This window comes from Gymnoscopelus microlampas (assembly GCF_963454915.1).
Source record: "Gymnoscopelus microlampas genome assembly, chromosome: 2".
In the NCBI taxonomy this organism is placed as follows: Eukaryota; Metazoa; Chordata; class Actinopteri; order Myctophiformes; family Myctophidae; genus Gymnoscopelus; species Gymnoscopelus microlampas.
The window spans coordinates 55,140,250-55,164,162 of NC_139939.1; the positions used below are offsets into that span (position 1 = coordinate 55,140,250).

The 23,913-nt window shown below is 42.6% G+C and overlaps 2 protein-coding genes across 5 annotated transcripts in view; one reads left to right on the forward strand and one right to left on the reverse strand.

Moving 5' to 3' along the window:
• sh2d3a (SH2 domain containing 3A) overlaps positions 1–15,753 on the forward strand; it is a 67,036-nt gene extending 51,283 nt beyond the window's left edge. For 3 of the 4 annotated variants that reach the window (XM_084074332.1, XM_084074334.1, XM_084074335.1), the window contains 7 exons: positions 1,054–1,251; positions 6,536–6,697; positions 8,174–8,289; positions 9,336–9,507; positions 9,937–10,048; positions 13,928–14,113; positions 15,436–15,753. In XM_084074332.1, coding sequence (XP_083930458.1) covers positions 1,054–1,251; positions 6,536–6,697; positions 8,174–8,289; positions 9,336–9,507; positions 9,937–10,048; positions 13,928–14,113; positions 15,436–15,608 — 1,119 coding nt within the window. In that variant the 3' untranslated portion in view covers positions 15,609–15,753. The remainder of the gene's footprint in view (positions 1–1,053; positions 1,252–6,535; positions 6,698–8,173; positions 8,290–9,335; positions 9,508–9,936; positions 10,049–13,927; positions 14,114–15,435) is intronic. The other variant, XM_084074333.1, reaches the window with a different exon arrangement.
• A 2,904-nt stretch (positions 15,754–18,657) lies between these two features.
• The window catches only part of trip10b (thyroid hormone receptor interactor 10b), a 51,041-nt gene continuing 45,785 nt past the window's right edge, over positions 18,658–23,913 (reverse strand). Inside the window, exon 14 of the mRNA XM_084043514.1 lies at positions 18,658–22,794. Coding sequence (XP_083899640.1) covers positions 22,652–22,794 — 143 coding nt within the window. The 3' untranslated portion in view covers positions 18,658–22,651. The remainder of the gene's footprint in view (positions 22,795–23,913) is intronic.

Genomic DNA, 23,913 nt, shown 5'->3' on the forward strand with positions numbered 1-23,913 from the left:
GAACTAAATGGATCCTTAGAGCAGTGGTTGTCAAAGTGGGGTCCTTGGAGGGGGGGGGGGGGTACCAGGGGGTCCCCAGCTAAAGTAGTTAATACAGCATCACAATTATTTTAACACTGTACAAGCTAACCATGTACACGCTCACAGTGCGTCACTTTGTGCCGCACTGTGGACTTGTACCTCTGCTAAGATTTTTTGAAACTTTTGGATCATTTAGAATTTTACCTGGTACAAAACATTTTCAGATGGGGCTCCGTGGCCAAAATACATATCAATTTGGGGGGGTCCTTGACTTGAAAAAGATTGAGAACTACTCATCATCATCATTTATTTAACTCACACGACCATGTTCACATGGTATGGAGCACAGATATCGTAGATCAGGGGTCTTCAACAGGGGGTCCGGGACCCCTAGGGGGTCCTCAGAGCTACTATACGGGGTCCGCAAATCTTTGTGTGATATGATTTTTTTTTTACATTAACCACTTGAACCCTAGCATCCCTTTTCTTAGGAGAACTTTAGCCAAAAATAGCAGATCTACAAGCTCACAACGCCTCGCAGCGCGAGGCGTTGTGAGCTTGTAGATCTGCTATTTTTGGCAAAGAGGCTATTGGTGTAGAGGGAAAAAAAGAGCAGACCAAGTAAACAAAAAAAGTTGAATCTGAAACACAATGTTATACAATATAGAGTAGGGGGTCCCTGCTTCATCTCTCTCAGCTAGGGGGTCCTTGGCCTGAAAACATTGAAGACCCCTGTCTTCTACCCCGTAGATCATACAATACATAACAGTATTCATACACATGTAGCAAAAGGCATGGCAAGCATTATTTGAACAGAGGAAGAACGTTTGTTATGATACTTTGGCAGGTATTTTCGTCTAAAATTCATAATGCTAGTATTTCTGCACTCAAACAGAACGTGAAACTCATCTCCAACTCGGTTGTCATTACATGAATTGCATAATTGCCGTAGATGCTGTAATAGTTAGACAATAGACAATACTGTGATTGACGTAGTATTTGATATATAATGTTGTTGTTGTGGTTGTCCAGCTCCCACAGTCCCGTCAGAAGAGCCACGTGGACCGCCTGCGGGCCGAGGAGAAGTGGCAGAGCCGCGCCCGCCTCACAGAGACCTCCTTCAGCTTCCTGGAGTCCCAGAAGGCCGAGGGGGAGGGGGGGGCGGAGTCATCAGAGACTCAACAAGGCGAGGAGGAGGACACGGAAGACTGGCATTTTGAGCGTCCACATGTACGTACAGTACAGCATGGGTCTTCAACTAGGGGGTCTGGGACCCTTAGGGGGGGTCCTAGGAGTTACTAGAGGTAGGCCGCCAAATCTTTGTGTGATAGGAACTGTTTTGTATTATCTTACTACTACTGTATATAATTGACAAAAGCTCAGAAAGTTTTTGGCAAGCACAGGATCACCCCACATGCCTCCAAGACCCGCCACAGACTGTTGATCCACCGGCAATGCATTGAATGGGAGATTATCACGTTTTATCAGACCATTGAATGGGCGAAGTAGGTGACGAGTAGGCGATACACGGACCTACCCGCGATTTGTCAGACCATTCACTGGGCGTAATCAGGAGCTACTGACCTACTTTGGAGGCGGAGCAGTCGCCACAACAATATTTACGATTCTGTGCCTATCGGTACATAGCTCCAACGGCGCTGAGTAGGCGCTCAGGACGGCAACTCGGTCGCTTTAGCTCCCTCGGTGGTCCTTCGCGGGGCTCCAGCTCGCCTGAGACTGCGCGCCTCCGTCATGGTCCCAAACCAAAACAACCAAAACCAAAACCGAAACTGAACTATTTAAGTCATCTCCGTTGGTAGGTCAGTACTGTATGTCTTGATAACACCCAATGAATGGTCTGATAAATCGCGGGTAGGTAAGTAGGTCGCCTACTTCGCCCATTCAATGGTCTAATAAAAGGTGATAATGTCCCATTCAATGCATTGATAGCATCCGAATCAGGTGGTTGATCAGAGCTCTGGCTATGTCTTAGGCTCCTTACCCCACCTCCATCTGTGATCAGTGATCTCGGGTTTGATTGATTCTCTGATTTGCCTATCAGACCCTCAGCCTGATCTGGCAGGTTGCCATAGCAACCAGATACAGGAAGTCTGACCTCTTTATCACATGACCGAGGTTGGGAGGTTGGGAGGATGGGAGGGTGGGACTAGAGGTTAGGGCCGCAAAGCAAAGCGGGGAGGGAGGAGAGGAGCCAAGAGGAGAGGAGAGGCCAGATGTCTAGACTCTAGATGATCTAGGCTCGTTCCCAGCCTTTACTCATCTGCGAAGAGAAAAGCCTGGTCACGACCTAAATCAGAGAGTGTCTATAGGGGGCAGGACTTTCGTCGTACTGTATTTCCCCCGGAAACTATCTTTTTCGACCAATCACAACACTTGTTTCATTCACGGAGAACGTAAACAGATTTGTAAAGCGTCAACGTCGTTTCCTTGGGGCGGTATACTTCCGCCAAAGACACTCAACCGTCTAGGTGTTGCCTTCAACCGAAAATAGCAGATCTACAAGCTTGTAGAGCTGTAGTATGATCAAGGAGGGCATTCATTTACAACAAAAAAAAACACATGGAGATAAGAGGTTTTCTGCCTCAGACAGCAACATTGTGCAATTCCAGAAGATATGTGAGTGACGTGCCTCCATCCTCCCACTCAGCCTCCACCAGTACACACACGCACACGCACACACACACACACACATAGTAAAAGCTGTTGTTGTGCAGCTACCAGGCTGACGTTTATCCCACTCAATCCAGGAGCGCATAATGTGTGTGTGTGTCATTTTAGATGTTTTAGCTATAACCGTTATTGTATTTATCATTATCTTTTGGCTATTAAAAAATAGCAGATATACAAGCTCATAGCACGAGTGCCGCACTATGAGCTTGTAGATCTGCATTTTTTTCCCTTTTAATCTTGAAAATGTGTACAAATCTATGCATATATGTATATTTTTGCAGGGAACATCTTTTACTCAAATCTTTGCTTCTGGGGGGGGAATATTTTTAGACGGGGGTCCGCGGCCAAATACATATCATTAATTTTGGGGGTCCTTGACATGAAAACGTTTGAGAACAACTGATATAGCAGCATCATTGTTTTCCAGAAAAGAAGACATTTGTGGATGCGTTCCCGTATTGAATGTGTTATCTGGGTTATTATTATGAAAATACTTCTCCCAGCACCAATTTCCTCCCTAGCAGTGAGTTTGTGGATATGCTGTACAATGTGTTCCAAACATAATAATATTAATAATAATAATACCATTCTTCTCCTCTGTTTCTCTCTGCTTCCCATTTAGTTTTTTATATGAAGCAGGGGTCTTCAACAGGGGGTCCAGGGACCCCTTGGGGTCCTCAGAGTTATTACAAGGGGGGGGGGGGGAGGTCCACTTCTGTTTTTTACGTATCCACTATCAACCCACTCACATTATTTAAATGTCTCTCTCTGGCTTCTCGACCGTATGTCTTTTCTTACTTTGCCTTTTAAAATCAGTGAAACTTAACCCATTAAGACCGGGAACACATCGGTGTCATTTTTAGATTTCTTTGGCTATTCAAAAATAGCAGATATACAAGCTCATAGCGTGGCACTGAGTGCAAATCTTTGAATATATATATATTTTTTTAAAGCAAACATTTGTAACTGAAATCTTTGCTTCTGGGGGGTTTCTACACATGTCTTCTAAATACTAATAGTTTTTTTTTAAACTTATGTTGCTATAATATCAGTGGTTCCCAAATTTATTTCATGTCAAGGACCCCCAAAACGATATGTATTTGTCCACGGACCGCCCCATCTCGAAATATTCTGTTCCAGGGACCCCCAGAAGCAAAGATTTGAGTTAAAAAAATATATATATATATATATATATATTCAAAGATATGCACACATTTTCACTATTTTTTTTCCTTCAAAAATAGCAGATCTGCAAGGCGCTATGAGCTTGTATATCTGCTTTTTTGAATAGCCAAATAAATCTGAAGTGACACTGATGCGTTCTCGGATTGAATGGGTTAAAATCTGTGAAACTTAATAAATTCACAACTTTCTGAAAGCGTACACATTGCCGTCATGCCATTCTGTGTCCGTGCTTTGAATATGGAATCACACTTTAAACCTTTAAGCCATATAAAAGCAGCCTCAGTCAACCCCTCTGTTGAATTTGTATTTGTTTAATACAACATTCCATATTTAGTAAATAGTGTTAGCGTATATAGTGTAAATGCTACCACTGTATCATAACACGTCTCAAAGCCTCTGTCAAATCGTTGTTGTCGGGCAGAAACCTCTTATCTCCATAGCTTTTTCCCCCCGTAAATTAACGTCTTAAATGATCATACTACAACGTCACAAAAGCGTTTCGAGCTTGTAGATCTGCTATTTTTTAATCCTAAAAAGTAACAGTTTTTGGACATTCCACCCGACAGAGACAAAAATATTTGTCTCCCACAACCAGACCATCTGGGTCTGATCATCCTGTACAGACCATTCCATTCCTTTCCATCAGGTCTTACACCAACAGGCCAGAGGTCTGAGTTCAGCTGCATACAGATGTCCCATGCCTTTACCCATTAAGACCGGGAACGCATCTGCGTCATTTCAAGATTTCTTTGGCTATTTTTGAAAAATCGTGAAATTTCTGCAACGGGTCATTCAATTGCAGAAATCAAACCGGGTCACTCGTTGGACGGACGGCAGTTTCGGATTAGGTGTTCTTTGTTCTTCTTCTGTGTGTGTGTGTGTGTGTGTGTGTGTGTGTGTGTGTGTGTGTGTGTGTGTGTGTGTGTGTGTGTGTGTGTGTGTGTGTGTGTGTGTGTGTGTGTTCGTTCTGTGTTCATGGGGCTTAACGCACAAATGGAACAAATGGACACCTTGCCCTCTACATACCTTCAATCTTTGTACCTTGACTTCTTTGTGGCATTTAAATAGGACAGCCATTCATTCCATTCCATTCATAACACTCTCCTGACAAACTTCAAACTGAACAGGTCTTTGAACATCTGCACACATCTGTAGAGGGTTGACTTCCTCTAACCTACGCTGATTCCTTAGCATGCTGTTGGACAAATCACTGGCATTGATGTGGGCATTGAGGGGAGGGGGGGGGGGCATTGAGGGGAGAAGGGAGAGGGGGGGCTGTGTAAACGGTTGCAACAAAATGGGAAGCACACAATAGTCTCTAGAATTATAGAATTATCTGTCATTATAGCCGTAGCTTTAACCCATACAATGCATTTGTGTCACTTTACATTTCTTTGGCTATTCAAAAATAGCAGATCTACAAGATGAGCTTGTAGATCTGCCATATTCTTTAAATCGTGAAAATGTGTGCAAATCTTTTAATATATACCGTATATACATTTTTAACTAAAATCTTTCATTCTGGGGGTCCCTGGAACAACATATTTTCAGATGGGGGTCCGTGGACAAAAAAACTGACATTTGTAGAATCCCCAGAAGCAAAGATTTGAGTTAAAATGTTCGCTTTAAAAAGCATAATATATACAAAGATTTGAATATTGAAAAATAGCAGATCTACAAGCTCGTATGAGCTTGTAGATCTGCTATTTTTGAACAGCCAAAGACATCTAAAATGACACAGATGCGTTTCCAGGTTGGATGGGCTAAGGTGATTCCTTGGGGGGGGGGGGGGGGGGGGGGGGGGGGCTGTGCAAACGGTTGCCACAAAATCGGAAGCACGCAATTGTCTCTAGAATGTCATTATAGCTGTAGCATTAAGGTTGTCATTCACTGGAACAACGGACACTAATTAGAAATACTGATTCGACATGGTCTAATAGTGTATGTTCATCAGATCAGTACACAGAGATGGACATCGCTGTTGTCGGGCAGAAACCTCTTATCTCCATATTCTAACTTTGTGTTTTTTCGTGAATTAACGTGATCCCTGCTTGATCATATACAGCGTCACACAAAAGCATCAAAAGTAGCAGATCTAGACGTGTTTTGAGCTTGTAGATCAAAATCAAAGATTTTATCAAGGATTTTTGCCCACGTTTCTTTGGAGGGTCTAGTAAAAGGTAGCCTCGATCTCCAGGCTTTTATTTTCCTTCGCGTTTTGCTCAGAAAGAAAGCCTGGACCAGGCTGTTGAAATTTCTGGCAAAGGAAGTGGGAGTCAACCTTTCATTTCCCCAACCAACCAGAGTGCAGTGGGCGTCGCTCCAAATGTCGTGACGTCAGGGCTCTCAATGCTGCACATTGGGTGGAGGAGGAGGGGCGCGGGGTGGGGTGGGGGGGGGGTCATTGGTGAACCAATGGGTGCCACTGTTTTTTTTCACCGGAGATTTTGAATCCGCCCCTCTAGACCAGATATCAGACGCGCTGGGGCAGGCTAAGTAAAAGGTGGTATTGACTGTATAGCCGATGCGTTCTATCCCTAGTAGTCTATACTACTATACTATACTTTACTAGTCAGTCAGACCAACAATAGGTGTGTCGTCTGCAAATGTAATGACTGGCCCTTTAATCTCCTCCCAGGTGGAGTGTGTGTCGTGTTTCCAGCTGGACCGGTTCGAGTCCCTCCTCCTGCCGGAGAACAACCGTCCTCTGGAGCCCACCGTCCTGCTGGCGCTCAAAGAGCTGTTCAACCGCGCCGACGCGTCCACCACCGCCCTGCACATGCTCAGTGTGGACTGCCAGGTACACAGTACCATAGATATATATAAAGGCTAGATGGCTCAAGGGGCGGCGCAAGCGTAGCTCAACCGCGGCCATCTTGCGACGGTCACTCATAACATTATGTCTATGGTGCATATACTTTGAAATAACCATAGCGTGCTCAATTTTCATCCGATTTTCAAACGGTTTGGTGTTTTGTAAACACCAAAGATGTAGTTATGATACTGCATACTTATAATTATAATCATGTTTTTTTTTTAAAATACAATAATATCATAACTACATATTTGGTGTTTACAAAACACCAAACCGTTTGAAAATCGGATGAAAATTGAGCACGCTATGGTTATTTCAAAGTATATGCACCATAGACATAATGTTATGAATGACCGTCCCAAGATGGCCGCCATGTGGCGACGTCGTACTCCATTGGCCAGCAGCGCGGGTGAGTCATCTAGCCTTTATATATATCTATGCACAGTACGCCAACAACAACATTCACCCTTTAACGAAAAGAAACAAATGTGGAAAATATGCGTACATACACATACAGTAACTAGAAAATGTGTAGCCTGGGTGCCAGCCTGCTTCGCTACGTTCGGCGGATTTTTTTTCTCTCTGCGCTTCTCAGTCTGGAATGCCCCCGATTGACTCGTCTTGCTGAACTACACAGGAAGTACACAGGAACTACATATGTTACGTTAGGCAACGTCGTTGCTGATTGGATGTTGTTCAAACGAATGACGAATCAAAACGATCACACCGTTTTTTTTGTCCCGCCCCGCACCGCAGACCAATCAGAAGCCACGGTAGGTTTGGAACCTTGGCTGCTGTGTCCCGCCTCCTGGAGATAGGAGGCATTCCAGACTGAGAAGCGGAGAGAGAAAAAAAGTCCACCGAAAGCAGCGAAGCAGGCTGGCACCCAGGCTAGAAAATGTGCTCCTCGGAGCACAAGTCTCCGCCAGCAAATATTGGAATTTATTCCAAGATTGGAACTTTGATGATAGGCGTTGCGCCTTTGCTTCTTCATCAGTTTGCAGACAATGATTAGCTTCTTCAGTTTGCATAATAAGAGTTAGTTGCACTGTGTCATCAACTGTGACTGGAAAGTACTGTTCTTGATTAATCCTGTCTAAGCTATTTATATACAGGAATAATCACGAAATCTCAGCCATATCGTGATTATTCCTGTCTTACCTCACTTTGAAAGAGACAATCTTTCAAAGTGACACATCTATTTATAGGCCGCTATACGTCATGCGTCTCACTAGCCAATCAGAGCACACTCTTTCAACATATTGTCACGTGTCACGTGAGGCTTGACCAATGTTAGCTTGGCCGAGGGGGGGGGGGGTGGAAAGTGAAAACATAGTCTCCTGGCGGAGACAATAATCTCTCTTATAAATAAACTCATGTTCCAGTCTAAAGAAATACCATATTATGGAGACAGCTAGGCACCTTATCTTTTATTGTGTTGATGTCTGTGATGACCTGCAGGTGGCACGCATCGTTGGGGTAACGGACGAGCAGAAGAGCATCATGGGAGTTGAGACCGGGATGGAGCTGGTCACTCTGCCTCACGGACAGCAGCTACGACAGGACCTTCTGGAGAGGTACAGTAGAGCAGGGGTCTTCAACAGGGGGCCTGGGACCCCTAGGGGGTCCTCAGAGTTTTACTACAGGGGGTCCGCCAAATCTTTGTGTGATATGATTTTTTTTTTTACCTTAACCACTTGAACCCTATAGCATCCCTTTTTCTGAGGAAAACTTTAGCCAAAAAAATAGCAGATCTACAAGCTAACAACGCCTCGCAGCGCGAGGCGTTGTTAGCTTGTAGATCTGCTATTTTTGGTGTTTGGTGTAGAGCGAAAAAAGAGCGGACCAAGTCAACGAAAAATGATCTGAAACACAATTTTCTACAACATAGAGGGGGTCCCTGCTTCATCTCTCACTCGGCTAGGGGGTCCTTGGCCTGAAAACGTTGAAGACCCCCGCAGTAGAGGGTTGTCCCTGCCGTAAAGATGTAGGAACGGAGATCTAGCAGAGATATAGCCGTTTCACTGCAGGAAGTAAACAGGAAGTAAACACAAGCTTTTATTGTTTTAAATGACGTCATTTCCGGGTCTGACGTCATCAGGCAGTGAAAGCATCATCCATAGGATAGGTAACAAACAGTGCCATCTTCTGGAAAACTACTGAAAACGAACACTCTCCAAACTCATTGTTGGCAGGGTGAGAGAGCCCTGGCAGAATTCGATGCGTTAACGCGTCCGTGGCAGTCAAAGAGTTAATTAAGCTAATAATTTGGGGACCCCCCTGGGCGTCCCGACCCCCAGTTTTCCCTGCACGATGTTTCACAAATCACATACTTGGCCTAACAATTTTTTAGCGGCGCTAGCGGATCCTGCTCTATACCTGACTTTGTCCGTGTTCACCGTCAACGTTCTGATTGGTCAGACACGTCAACAAAGTGATTGGTCAAGCTTCACGTGACACGTGGCTATAAACACATTATAAACACATATCGATGACAAAATGTATCAAAGGCACCGCTACCTTCACACAGGGTGTGATTTTTTTTCAGCCGTGAGATTTTATTTTCCTTAGTTTAACCCATGCAACTGCCATGTGTTTTGTTTTGTCATGTGACACGACACAGACATCACGTGATAGCGCTGGGCGTGGCCGTGGACATCCTGGGCTGCACGGGCACGGTGGGCCAGAGGTCAGCTGTCCTCCATAAGGTCATCTCCCTGGCCCACGCTCTGAAGGACCAGGCCCACGACCTCTACTCCTTCTCTGCAGTCATGAAGGCACTGGAGATGCCTCAGGTATGGACACGCTCATACACATATAAAAGGTAGACGCCTCCTCTGGCTATGAAGCGTCTGTATGGCGAACGCGCTTCCGCTTCTGGGGGGGGGGGGCAGCTGGAAATTTCCGTGTGCGTCACAGTCAGAAGGGGGCGTTCAGTAGGCCAATCAGAGGCAGGTGGGGGCGGGACAACTAGATTCTGACAAGTCCTGGAAAAGACGCGCTATGGTTGGCCAGTAGTTAACACGTTGTGATTGGTCAGTGCCCCCCGGATATATGGCGGTCACCATACCAAACAGGTCGCTCCAACAAACTGCAGAGGCCAATGAGGTATCTAGGTTTCTATAACTATGTCAGATGTTTTGTTGATGTGTGTGTGTGTGTGTGTGTGTGTGTGTGTGTGTGTGTGTGTGTGTGTGTGTGTGTGTGTGTGTGTGTGTGTTCAGGTAGTACGGTTGGAGAAGACGTGGCGAGCGTTGCGAAGGAACCACACGGAGAGCGCGGTGATGTTTGAGAAGACCCTCAAGCCCTTCATGAACGCCCTGAACGATGGAGACGGTGAGATGGTCAAACACATACAGTCAGGAGGAGAAGGGAGAGAAAAAGATTTAAAAAAAAACATTGCCTTCATGCTCGTCTCGACTTCAGAACACAGGAAAGACAAGAGGTCGCGTCCGAAACCACACACTAATGTACTTCGGATACTAACGTGTCATTTTGGCGTACTAAATAGTATGTTTAGTATGTGATTTCGGAACGGGGCCAGCGTCCGAAATCACATACTAAACATACTATTTTTAGTATTATGTCCGAAGTGAAACCCTACTGCTTAAGAATAGCATGCCGTGTACTCAACTCAACTAAAACTTTATTTATGTAGCACATTTTAAATGACCACGGTCGAACCAAAGTTGAAAACAATGCAAACAGAACAGAAGAAAAATGAATTAAAGCAAAAGAAAATAATGAAAGGAAAGCAAACAAGTTAAACAGATATCACAACAAGAATAAAACAAAAAACAGCATATCACAGTGTACAGCATCAAAGGTATACACAGCAAGGGTGTACAGTACATGGTCAAGCAGCATTAAAGGCCAGGGAGAAAAAATCTTGAATCCGTTAAGACCGGGAACGCATCTGTGTCATTTTAAGATTTCTTTGGCTATTCAAAAATAGCAGATATACAAGCTCATTGCGTGGCACTCGGTGCCACGCAATGAGCTTGTAGATCGGCTATTTTTGAAAAAATTGAAAACATTTTGGAAAATGTGTGCAAATCTTTGAACATAATATTATTTTTTAAAGCGAACAGCTCAAATCTTTGCTTCATGGGGGTCCCTGGAACAAATACTTATAATTTTGGGGGTGAAAAAAGTTTGAGAACCACTGATACGGCAACATACGTTTTTTTTTCTCCAAAACACTGTTAGGATTTAGAAGACATTTGTAGAATCGGCCTCAGGTCTTAATGGGTTAACCCAGGGGTCTTCAACAGGAGGTCCGGGACCCCTAGGGGGTCCTCAGAGTTACTACAGGGGGTCCGCCAAATCTTTGTGTGATATTTCTTTTTTTTTTAACTTAAACACTCTGAACCCTAGCATCCCCTTTTCTGAGGAGAACTTTAGCCAAAAATAGCAGATCTACAAGCTCTCAACGCCTCGCAGCGCGAGGCGTTGAGAGCTTGTAGATCTGCTATTTTTGGCAAAGAGGCTATAGGTGTAGAGGGAAAAAAGGGCAGACTAAGTAAAAAAAAAAAAGAAAATAATCTGAAACACAATTTTATACAATATAGAGTAGGGGGTCCCTGCTTTATCTCTCTCTCAGCTAGGGGGTCCTTGGCCTGAAAAGGTTGAAGACCCCTGGGTTAACCCATGAAATCCAGGAATGCATCTGTGTCATTTTAAGCTTTATTTGGCTTTTGGCTATTCCCTGTTCAATGGGTTAATAAAGATTTAAAAAACCTCCCAGGACTGAGCAGAGAGAATGTGAACACGCAGGGTGTTCCACGCTCTGGGGCCGGACACCACAAAGGGCTCGCCCCCCCTCTAGTCTCTTATGTGTAGCACGTTAGTATGTGGTTTCAGACTCCACCAGAGAGAGAATAAACCAGAGTCTCTGAGGTCTCAAACCACAGACCAGAGAGCAATTTTCATATACTCGCATACTTCCATAATTATACTGTGTGTCAAAGTTATTTGACACACAGTATGTTAAAAAACAAAATTACTCACTTAACACTTGGTTCCTGGGTGATTGGATTGTGGAGATAAAAGTCATAAAGTCGAGGTGTGAATTGCGCCCCCAAGATGCATCGACATTATTATAGCAAAATGTGACTGCAAACGTGTCTCGTTTATATTATACACAACTATATTACAGCAGCAAGAGACAAGTCACATACAGATCCAACCAAGAAAGTCAAAGGCAAAGTAAAAAGGTGAAAAGGGCAGCTTGGACTCTAAATTGTATGGGTGTTGGAAAACATTATAATATGTAAACATCACGATTCTTATTATCAATGATTCAAAATCGATTAATAATTTCCGAAAATCGATAAAAACATTCATTATTATTTTTATTTTTTTTCCTGGGGAAAGTCACAGGTGTTCTTACTGTATGGTGTGTGATATGAAATGTGAGCTTACCCTAATTACAGCAAACATTAATTTATTATCATGTGTTCAATCATATTCAAGCTTTAGGGGAAAATCAAAACCATCAAATAGAACTACGCCTAATCTAAGATACCATCAAGATCAATCATTTTTAAATCCATTTTTAACCCTTTAAGGCCGGGAAGGGAACGCATGTGTGTCATTTTAAGATTTCTTTGGCTATTAAAAAATAGCAGATGCACAAATTTGTGCAAATCATTTTTAACTCAAATCTTTGCTTCTGGGGGTCCCTGAAACAAAATATTTTTAGATGGGAGGTGGTCCGCGGACAAATACATATTATTTTGGGGGTCCTTGACATGAAAAAAGTTTGAAAACCATTGAAAATATAGCAACATAAGCCAAAAAAATCCCCAGAAGCAAAGATTTCGCTTTAAAAAAAGTATATATATATTCAAACTAAAGATTTGCACACATTTTCACGATTACATTTTTTTTTGCAGATCTACAAGCTCGTAGCACGGCACTCGGTGCCACTCTACGAGCTTGTAGATCTGCTATTTTATTAGAGCCAAAGAAATCTTAAAATGACACAGATGCGTTCCCGGTCTTAAAGGGTTAATCGAATCGTGACCCCAAGATGATGATTGAAATTCTTCATTAGGAATAACCCCTTGAGATATACTGTATCAGGAATCAGAATCAAATGGTGAGATAGCAGAATATTCACAGCCCTACTAAATTGCATTGATTTCCATGACCCACGTGCTGTCCAAGCATCGTAAAATGTGACAGGAGAAAGTGACGAACATGGCCATTTGCATCGTACATGCAAAACACAAATCTGATTTCAGTGTACTACTGTGCATATAGCAGAGACCATTGTTTTATTAATACGAGGTGTGTGCGTGTGTGGGGATGTTATTTAGCACACACACACACACACACACACACACACAATCACACACACACACACACACACACACACACACACACACACACACACACACACACACACACACACACACACACACACACACACACACACACACACACACACACACACACACACACACACACACACACACACACACACAATGTAAAATGTAATGTCATTTTTATGTTCTGCCCGGAATTTGAACTTGGGTCCAACACACGAGCGGCAACATTGCTACTTTGGAAAACGTCAGCATAACGGAAAGCCCATTTGGGCAGAGGATATATTGCACTCTGACATTCATGCAGTATTCCAAATAATTTGGGGACCCATTGTTGAAGACGAGTGGTGGGAAAAGTACGCACATGTTTTACTTAAGTAGGTAAAAGTATCATGGCCGAAATGTTGAATGTATGTTTTATAATAATAATAATCAAAAACTACAAAGTAACTTGTAACTAAAGTTTTCAAATAATTGTAAAAGTGTAAATATTTGCCTCTGAGATATAGTGGAGTAGAAAGTACTGAAAACTGGAAATACTCCAGTAAAGTAAAAATACATCAAAATTTTACTTAACTCATTGAGTGCCCAAATTATTATTATCCATTTCTGGCCATTACAATTTTTATTTTTTTATTTTTTCAAAGTAAAAAAAAAGGGCTTAGGAAGCGAGATACAGCCTTTTTAAGTTCTAAGTTAAACAAGGAGTGGATGGAGCTGCAAATCTTCAGATGATGATATCTTGGGTTAAAAAAAACAAAAACATGTGAAACACGTTAATGGCACTCAATGAGTTAAGTACGGTACTTGAGTAAATGTACTTAGTTACTTTACACCACTGTTGAAGACCCCTATTAACCAGTGATGTTATTGTGTGTTATAGACTCTGTGGTGCAGGGTCCGGTGGCCATACCCCACCTGGTTCCTCTGCTGAAGGTGATGGAGGGTGATGACCCCATAGAGAACAGTGAGAGAGGATGTCAGCTGCTCTACGACGTTCTGCAGGCAGCGCGCAACGCAGCTACGCACGCTCCAGACTACCAGCAACACGCACAGTCTCTGCTCACAGGTACACACACACACACACACACACACACACACACACACACACACACACACACACACACACACATGGAACACTCTCCCCAAAAACACACTCGCACCTACACGGACCGCTCGCCCCCACTGACTCTTGTATTGGTTTTACTGAGGTTAACCCATTAAGACCTGAGGCCATTCTTAAAAATGTTTTCTAAATCCTAACAGTTTTTTGAAAAAATATATTAAAAAAACATTTTCACGATTTTTCAAAAATAGCAGATCTACAAGCTCGTAGCGTGGCACTCGGTGCCGCGCTATGAGCTTGTAGATCTGCTATTTTTGAATAGCCAAAGAAATCTAAAGTGACACAGATGCGTTCCAGGTCTTAATTGGTTAAGGTTAGGAATAAGGTTAGGTTTAGGCATAGTTTTACTGAGGTTAAGGTTAGGAATAAAGTTAGGTTTAGCCCATTTAGACCTGAGGCCGATTTTAAAAATGCCTTCTAAAACCTAACCATAGTTTTCTGAAAACGTTCAAATTCTTACTAAAAAAAAATAAAAAAAAATGATGTGACTATATTATAGCAACAACTAATGAGACACAGAGGTGGCATTCGGATTGAAAGGTATAACAACGTATAGGTAGCAACAGGTCTCAATGGGTTAGACATAGTTTTACTGAGGTTAAGGTTAGGAATAAGGTTGGGTTTAGGCATAGTTTTACGGACGTTAAGTTAATAAGGTTAGGTTTAGGCATAGTTTTACTGACGTTAAGTTAATAAGGTTAGGTTTAGGCATAGTTTTACTGAGGTTACGTTTAGGAATAAGTTTAGGTTTAGGCATAGTTTTACTGACGTTAAGTTAATAAGGTTAGGTTTAGGTATATTTTTACTGAGGTTACGTTTAGGAATAAGGTTAGGTTTAGACATAGTTTTACTGACGTTAAGTTAATAAGGTTAGGTTTAGGCATAGTTTTACTGAGGATACGTTTAGGAATAAGGTTAGGTTTAGACATAGTTTTACTGAGGTTACGTTTAGGAATAAGGTTAGGTTTAGACGTAGTTTTACTGAGGTTACGTTTAGGAATAAGGTTAGGTTTAGGCATAGTTTTATGAGGTTACGTTTAGGAATAAGGTTAGGTTTAGTTACTGAGGTTACGTTTAGGAATAAGGTTAGGTTTAGGCACTGAGGTTACATTTAGGGATACCCGGTGGCGACCGTTCCGAGGTCGAACGTGTTTTGGGGCAAGCGTTCATTTTCCCCTCATAACACATACAGGTTAGTCTCCCAAATAAGCAGTTACCTCCTGATAAGATAAACCCCCCGTTTCTGTTCTCTCTCTCTCCACCAGGAGGAGCATGGGAGCCCATCCCGGAGCTACTGGAGGCCTTCCGCACAGAGTTCGCCCTGCGTCTGTTCTGGGGCCAGGCCGGGGCCGAGGCCGAGAGAGAGGAGCGCTACGACAAGTTCGACAAGATCCTCAGCGTCCTCTCGGATAAACTGGAACCTCTGGAGGCTCTTTAACCACTTATTATAAACACTATATATGGTTGACCGGAGTGTCTCGTGGCTCTATGCTAGGGTCTTTTCTGTTTTCTGTTATTGTGGGGGAAAGCTTTCGCTGAAAATAGCCGATCGACAAAGCTCACAGCGCGTTGCAACACAACGCGTTGTGAGCTTTGTCGATCTGCTATTTTCTGCGAAAGCTTTCCCCACAATACGGATGCTAGGGTTTAAGTAGTTAAAGGGATAGTTCACCCCAAAATGTTTTTTTTTCTGTCGATTACACACCCCGTGGAGACCCAATAATTTGATGACCGATGCTTATGTCTCCGGTAGGAGACTCAAAATTGACACTTTGTGTCTCCTACCGGAGACGCAGCCGGTCATCAAAGTATTGTCTTAGTGGAATGCGACAAAATCTAAAACATCTCCATGAATTCAAGTCTCCATGGAGTGTGTAATAGATAGGGAAAAAAGTTATTTTGGGGGTGAACTATCCCTTTAAAACACCCAGTCAGCAGCAGCAACACCACCACCTGTGATCTGGAGGAACCGGATTCAATTTAGGATTTCACACCAAGCTGCAAACTAAATCTGAAACGTGATGCACAGCACCGGCCAGCAAAGGACTCGACCAGAGCTGTGTAGAAATCCACTGCTGATGCTCTCCATGCAACAAGATGAACACTGTGGTCTCTGAGGGCCGAAGAACTTTTTTTAAAAGGATTCTGTTTCTCACCGAGGCCAAAAACAAACATGACCCGCACGTAAGCCTTATATATATATATATATATATATATATATATATATATATATATATATATATATATATATATATATATATATATATATATATATATATATATATATATATATATATATATATATATATATATATATATATATATATATATATATATATATATATATATATATATATATATATATATATATATATATATATACTTAGTTGCGTGTTGGTGTCATCATGCAACACTGGGCAAGACCTAGCCGGTTGAGTGTCTAAACGGAAGTACCGGAAATTTGGCGGAAATACCGCCCCAAGGAAATGACGCTTTCACAAATCTGTTTACATTCTCCGTGAATGAAACGAGTGTTGTGATTGGTCGAAAAAGATTGTTTCCGGGGGAAATACTAGCCTGGTAAACCCTCCCTCCGGAAATCTAATTTCCAGAAATAAAATACAATTGAGATTTCTGGAGGGAGGGTTTACCAGGCTAGGGAAATACAGTACATACGACAGAAGTCCCGCCCCTATTAGACACTCTCTGCATTAGGTCGTGACCAGCAGGCTTTTCTCCTCGGAGACGAGTAAAGACTGGGAACGAGGCTAGTGTCATGCACTGAAAATAGCTGATCTGCAAGCTCGCAACACGGCGCGAGTGCGACCCGTTGAGATCTTGTAGGTCGGCTGTTTTCGGGCGCGGCCACACCTCCCCCCACGTGCAAAGCACCAGTATCTCAACTCAGGCTCCACGGTTGTCCGTGACCCTGTGAACTGTGAACGCAAACACTGGACTAGAATCTGGATGGTGGCGGACTGGCGGTTATGACCCGTTACCAGGTGTAGGTGTTTACCTGCTGCAGTGTAAAACCCCCACACATCACAGCGTGAACGAACACCTCTACAGTATACAGGGGGTTGATGGGATTATCAGATTATAGATAATATACCCGGACAGAGGGAACAAAAGGGACAGGGGATGACTAGTGATTCAATTCGCTGTGTGGGAGTTGAATTATGTTTGGAACAAGTGGTTCCTTGAGCAGTCAAATAGTGGCCTTGTCGCACAGTGCCTAAATCTGTCATCATTCAGTTGTTTTTATATTTGTGTTAGATGTTGCATACAGGATTCCCACACATTTTTAACAATGAATTTTCTAAACTTTGTATTTGACCACATTTCCATTCCAGGTCTATAGCAATCATACAGTGCAATGAGGCTCGTTTCACGTAATGTTAAGACATTTTTCTGACATGTTTTTTATGAACAAAATCAATAACCAAAAACTATGATACATTTGATTCATTCCAAACCATTTCCAGCCCTGGAAAAACAGTTTTTCAGATTTCCAAGTATTTCCAGGAATTTCCCTGTGCATACAGTATAGAAATGTTTTTGTCAAATAGTTGAAAATTGTTTTTGTTTTGTTTTTTTTGGTCTTTAATGCAGGAGACCCTGGTTTTACGGAGTACAGCTTTAAATCTGGCATTATAGTTCTAGAGAAATGTCCCGTGGAACATTTTTTAGCATTTTGTAGCAATGAAAAGAATGGGGTCAGGTGGTTAGCCACCGGAAATACATGCATTGGACCACAATGGAAACAAAGTCCCCAGGACTTTTTCGTTTTACTTTTAGCCTTAATGTCTGACCGTGCGGTTTACATTTCGGAATAATAAATTAATCAATCAAAAGCTACCTGTCCCCATGCCAACTAGCTTTCAGTTGACTCATTGCTCATTTTACAAGATGCTTTGGATGTGCAATATCAAACCCTCATATAAAAACTAAAGCTTAAGGATCCCTTTAAGTTTTTCCTTTTTAAAAGGAAAGTTGTTTACTTGACAAGTGGCATCATGTGCAGTTTGAATGTGTTTGTTTCAACCTTCTTAAAAAGGGATGGTTCACGCCAAAAAAATATGGAGGCTTGAATTTGCGGATATTTTTTTAGTTTTTGTCGCATTCCTAAGCCAATCATTTGATGACCAGTGGACCGGGTAGGCAGATACAAAGGGCTCTTTATGTCTCCTACCGGAACCACTGCCGGTCATGAAATTATTGTCTTAGGAATGCGACAGACTAAAAAATATCCATGAATTCAAGTCTCCATGGGGTGACTAACCGATAAAAAAAAAAAAAAAGAGTAATTTTGGGGGTGAACTATCCCTTTAATCTTTTTTTTTTAATACCATAGGAAGAGTGTGTACTCAAGGTCTCTGCTGTCTTAAAACGTTTGTATTCCATGAAACTGCACACACACTCTTATTTAAAACTGAGGTTCTCTCTCAGTCTGTGAAGCCCGTCTTTACAATAGACCACACTGGAGGAAAAGGGAAAAAAATATTTTATTTCTTCCTAAAAAAAAAAAAAAAACTTGTTTATAATGCAATAAATACATTTCTATGAATTATTTTACATTGCGTTGTCAGTTTGTGTGTTATAAGCCAGGCTCGGTTTACTATAGTGCAGGGGTCTTCAACGTTTTTCAGGCCAAGGACCCCCCTTCAGCTGAGAGAGAGAGATGAATCAGGGTTTGTTTACAAATGATCTTCTATTAATGTGTTGGATTCATGTTATGTGTATTTTAAACGATTAAACCCTCAATACTTAGTAAACTTGACCTTTGGCTCTGTACTTGGTCTGCTCTTTTCCCCCTCTACGTCAAAACTCTTCGCCGAAAATAGCCGATCTACAAGCTCACAATCTGATGTTCCCCTCAGAATAGGGATGCTAATACGCTATAGGGTTGAAGTGGTTAATGTAAAAAATATAAAAAAAAGGTTCTTATCACACAAAGAATTGGCGGCCCCCCCTCAGCCATTACTCTGAGGACCCCCTAAGGGTCCCGGACCCTCTGTTGAAGACCCCTGCTATAATGTTTTGAGTCAACAAAAAAGGGAAACAGAAAAGAGAATGATGTTACATACATATATTTCATGTTTAAATGTAAAGATTCAGTAAATACACATGGATACGTTTGTTTTCTATAAATGGATCATAGAATAATGCTCTTTAAAACATGACAAAAGGCCTCGCTCGTCCGAGACAGGATCATGGTAGGGAGAGAGAGAGAGAGAGAGGGTCAACTCTGTGTGCCTCTCTGATGTGACCACTTTCAAACTGGCGACCCTAATTTGGGCATGTCACTACAGGGCTAAAACATGTTCAAAACGAGCAGATCTACAAGCTGTTGACAAACGCCATGCTGTCGGCTTGTAAATCCGTCCATTTCTGTCCCTCGACATGTCATAAATAAAATTAAGCTTGAGAAGTGGTTAAAATTAAGGGGCTGAATCTCCTTTCTTGTCCTCCAGGGGGCGCTCAGTGAACCTCTGATCTTTTTTTTTTTTTACTGAGATGAGGCTGAGAGATCAGGGGAGAGACTGTGTGGAGATACAATGGGAGCAGCTGATAGAGGACCTCACAGGACAGCGTGCAGCAGAAAGATATAAAAAGAAACAAAAAAAACAAAACAAAAAAAATGGCTCAGAACATGAACATAGGCGGTCAGACCGCAAAAAGAACCAGCATATTAATAAAAAAAACTGGAAAGGAGCGAGCACGAATCAGTGACGACCCTTTCTGTGCTAAAGGCTGGGTGGAGATAGTGTTTCATTGATAGGATATTTAGGATATTCAGCATTGGAGCGTAAAAAAAAAAGGGAGTGTGTCTATGTTCCCTCAGCAGCCCCTATATTCACCTCAACCCTATAACCCAAGGGAACATATACTGTAGGGCTGACCCTCTTAAAACTGCACACGAGTGCCTGCATGCATGCAAAATATAGTCTGTCGGGTGGAAATCCCATTATGTCCAGGATTCAAATTCAAGAATAGAAAACGTAGCTGATCTACAAGCTCTCAAAACGCAGTATATGATCAAGTACGGCATTCTTTTACGAAAAGGTTTCTGCCTGACAGCAACAATATATAATGCCTAAAGTGATGGAGGGGGCACGACCTCGATTCACAATGCATTCACTGGCGTGGATAAACATTTAGCACACAAAAAAAAAAAACATACGAGTGTGAAAACATTCTTTGGGAATTTCTGAGGATATCCCCTTGGTTTTGATCTCGCTTCCATCTTGGGGAGTTATTGTGACAGAATCAAAGTGCGAGGCAGGTTCTGTATAATTCTGTCCTAAAGCGAGTCAAATAGAACCGTTGGCTTTTTAATTATCAATGGGGAGGAGTACAGGGGACAGGTCCATGGATGGATGGATGGATGGATGGATGGATTGCGTTGATTTTGTGTTGTTGTCGTCAAGAAACAATAACAAGAGTAGTGGTTCTTATCCAACCATAACATTTCACGCAAGTATGAACGATCACATTGTCTGGTTAAACGTATAAGACAAGAGGGCAGCGCATGCACCATGAAGTGAACATAATGTACTGTATAAAGAGGACTGTATCTACAACAGTGGCTATATAGGCTCTTTAGTCCTGCTGGGACTGACCGACACACACACACACAGGTAAACATAGTTATCGTCTCTGTCGGGTGGAAACCTCATAAGTCCAAAACTGTTACTTTTCAGGATTCAAATAAAATAATATCAAAAGTAGCAGATCTACAAGCTCAAAACGCGCCGCATTTCGAGCTTGTAAGTGAAATCTGACGCTGTGCTTTGCTGTGTGTCTGTGTGTGTAAGTGAAATCTGACACCGTTGTGCTCTGCTGTGTGTCTGTGTGTGTAAGTGAAATCTGACACCGTTGTGCTCTGCTGTGTGTCTGTGTGTGTAAGTGAAATCTGACACCGTTGTGCTCTGCTGTGTGTCTGTAAGTGAAATCTGACACCGCTGTGCTCTGCTGTGTGTCTGTGTGTGTAAGTGAAATCTGACACCGCTGTGCTCTGCTGTGTGTCTGTAAGTGAAATCTGACACCGCTGTGCTCTGCTGCTGTGCTCTGTTTTTACTGGCTGGCTTTTCAAGCCACCCGGTAAAAACACAAAAACGTAAAATATGGAGATAAGAGGTTTCTGCCCGACAGGAACGTTATGGAGACCAAACATTCAATGGAAAGGATTGCAGCCTTTAAGTAGTCACTTAAAGCTGCAATCCGGAACTTATTTTATCAAATAGAATACACCTGCGGTGGTTGGAGGAGGCGGTCTCCCTTAACTCTCCTATTAGGACACCTTACTGGCTGACAACTAGTAATGCCTGAAGCTCAAAAACGCAATATCTCCCCTGTCCAAGCGGGGATTTACTCCTTGGAAGGTAGAAGTTTAGTCTTCCACACGGGGGGGGGGGGGGACACAGGTTTGAATCCTGGGTTATCACATCAAACGTGTGGATTGCAGCATTAAGATTAGCCTCCAGCACATCAGCCAGGCAAATGTCACCGGATCGATTCCGGCTAGAGCTTATCTGAATAAAACAAAAGCTGCCCCCCCACCCCACACACACACACACACACACACACCCACACACACACATACAAAGCAGAATGAAGCGCGCGACACTAAGCCCATGTATACATTCAGAATGTAGATGTGCAGAGAGCATTATCATCTCTGCCAGTGGCTCTCTAAACGTTTTCAGGCCAAGGACCCCCAAATCCATTTATTCAACGACTCAAATGACGATGAGTCCAACAAGTGAACGATTATGCAATTATGCAAATGATAGTAAACATTGTAATAAGTGGTTCTGGTGGATAATGCCATTAACTGCCACAGGCGGCTGAGATTACAACGAGCCGAACATAAAACACTGGCTGATGAGCTTCAACACATTCCACTATGGCTCTGAACTGGGCTCTGATTACTGTTTCATGGTGTGTGTGTGTGTGTGTGTGTGTGTGTGTGTGTGTGTGTGTGTGTGTGTGTGTGTGGGGGAAGAACAGATATCGTCCCTGTCGGGTAGAAATCTTAACTATTCAGGATTCAAAACAAAAAAAAATAGCAATAGTAGCAGATCTACAAGCTCGAAACACGGCGCAAATTCAGCTTGTAGATCTGCTACTTTTGATGCTTTTGTGTGACGTAGTATGTAGTATGATCAAGTACTGTAGGAGCGTTCATTTACGAAAAAACACAAAACGTGTTAAAATATGGAGATCAGAGGTTTCTGCCAATGATATGTTTTAAGTCTGGATGTAAAAATGTCCAAAGACGGTGCAACGCGTGTGTGTGTGTGTGTGTGTGTGTGTGTGTGTGTGTGTGTGTGTGTGTTCGAAGAACAGATATCGTCTCTGTCAGGGTGGAAACCTCATATGTTCCAAAACTATTACTTTTCAGGATTTAAATTCAAAAATAGCAAAAAAAAGTAGCAGATCCACAAAGCCGGAAACGCGCCGTCGCTTGCAGATCTGCTACTTTTGATTGACGTAGGACGAGGGGATGTAGCCCTCGTCTCCGTTGCCTCGGAGGACCCTCATCCAGCCGTCTCCCTTGTCGTCCTCCATCACACTGAGCAGCTCTCCTTCCACAACGGAGATGGTGCCCTCACTGTTTCCTGCAACACACACACACACACACACACACACACACACACACACACACACACACACACACACACACACACACACACACACACACACACACACACACACACACACACACACACACACACACACACACACACACACACACACACACAACATAATTAATCCCTTAAGACCGGGAAAGCATCTGTGTCATTTTAGATTTCTTTAGCTCATTGGTTCTCAAAGTGGGGTCCGGGGACCCCCAGGGGTCCTTGAGGGAGGTCCAGGGGGTCCCCAGCTAAATGATAGATTAGGCACCAAATGGACCCTTATGGGTCTGTAACTCTGAGAGTGTACAAATGGAACCAAATGGACCCTGTCGGGTCCATTTGGTTCCATTTGTACACTCTCAGAGTTACATTGTACATATAGATTTTACAATATAAATTGGGGTCCAAGAGATAGAAATGCCATTAAATGGGGGTCCGTAGCCTAGTGCATGTCAAACTGGGGGTCCTTGAGATTAAAATGGTTGCGAATCACTGCTAGAGTCGTAAAAATCTACTCTTTTGGGGCGTCCCTGGCATATCTTTTCAAATGGGGGTCCGCGGGCTAATAAGTGTCAATTTGGGGGTCTTTGAAATGAAAAAGTTTAAGAACCACTGCTTTAGCTATTCAAAAATAGCAGATCTACAAGTTCATAGTGTGGCACTCTAGTGCGGCACAGCTTGTAGATCTGCTAATTTTGAAACATCGTGAAAATGTGTGCAAATCTTTGAATATATATATATATTTTTTAAAGCAAACATTTTTAACTCCAATATTTGCTTCTGGGGGGGGGTCCCTGGAACATGTTTTGATGGGGGTCCGTGGCCAAATACATATAATTCTGGTGGTCCTTGACATGAAAAGGTTGGAGCACCACTGATATAGAAACATACTGTTAAGATTTAGAAAACATTTTTAGATGATGTACAGCATCAAAAGACGTCATTGGCAGTGAATGAGACCCCAAACTGTGAAATATCCCTTTTAAGCTAAATCAGACGTTAACTCCAGCCCTTAAACCTAACCTCTATAAAATGCCAAATCCTAACCGGAATCTTTTCCCAAGGACCAGGAAAATATTGTCCTCACAATGTCTTATT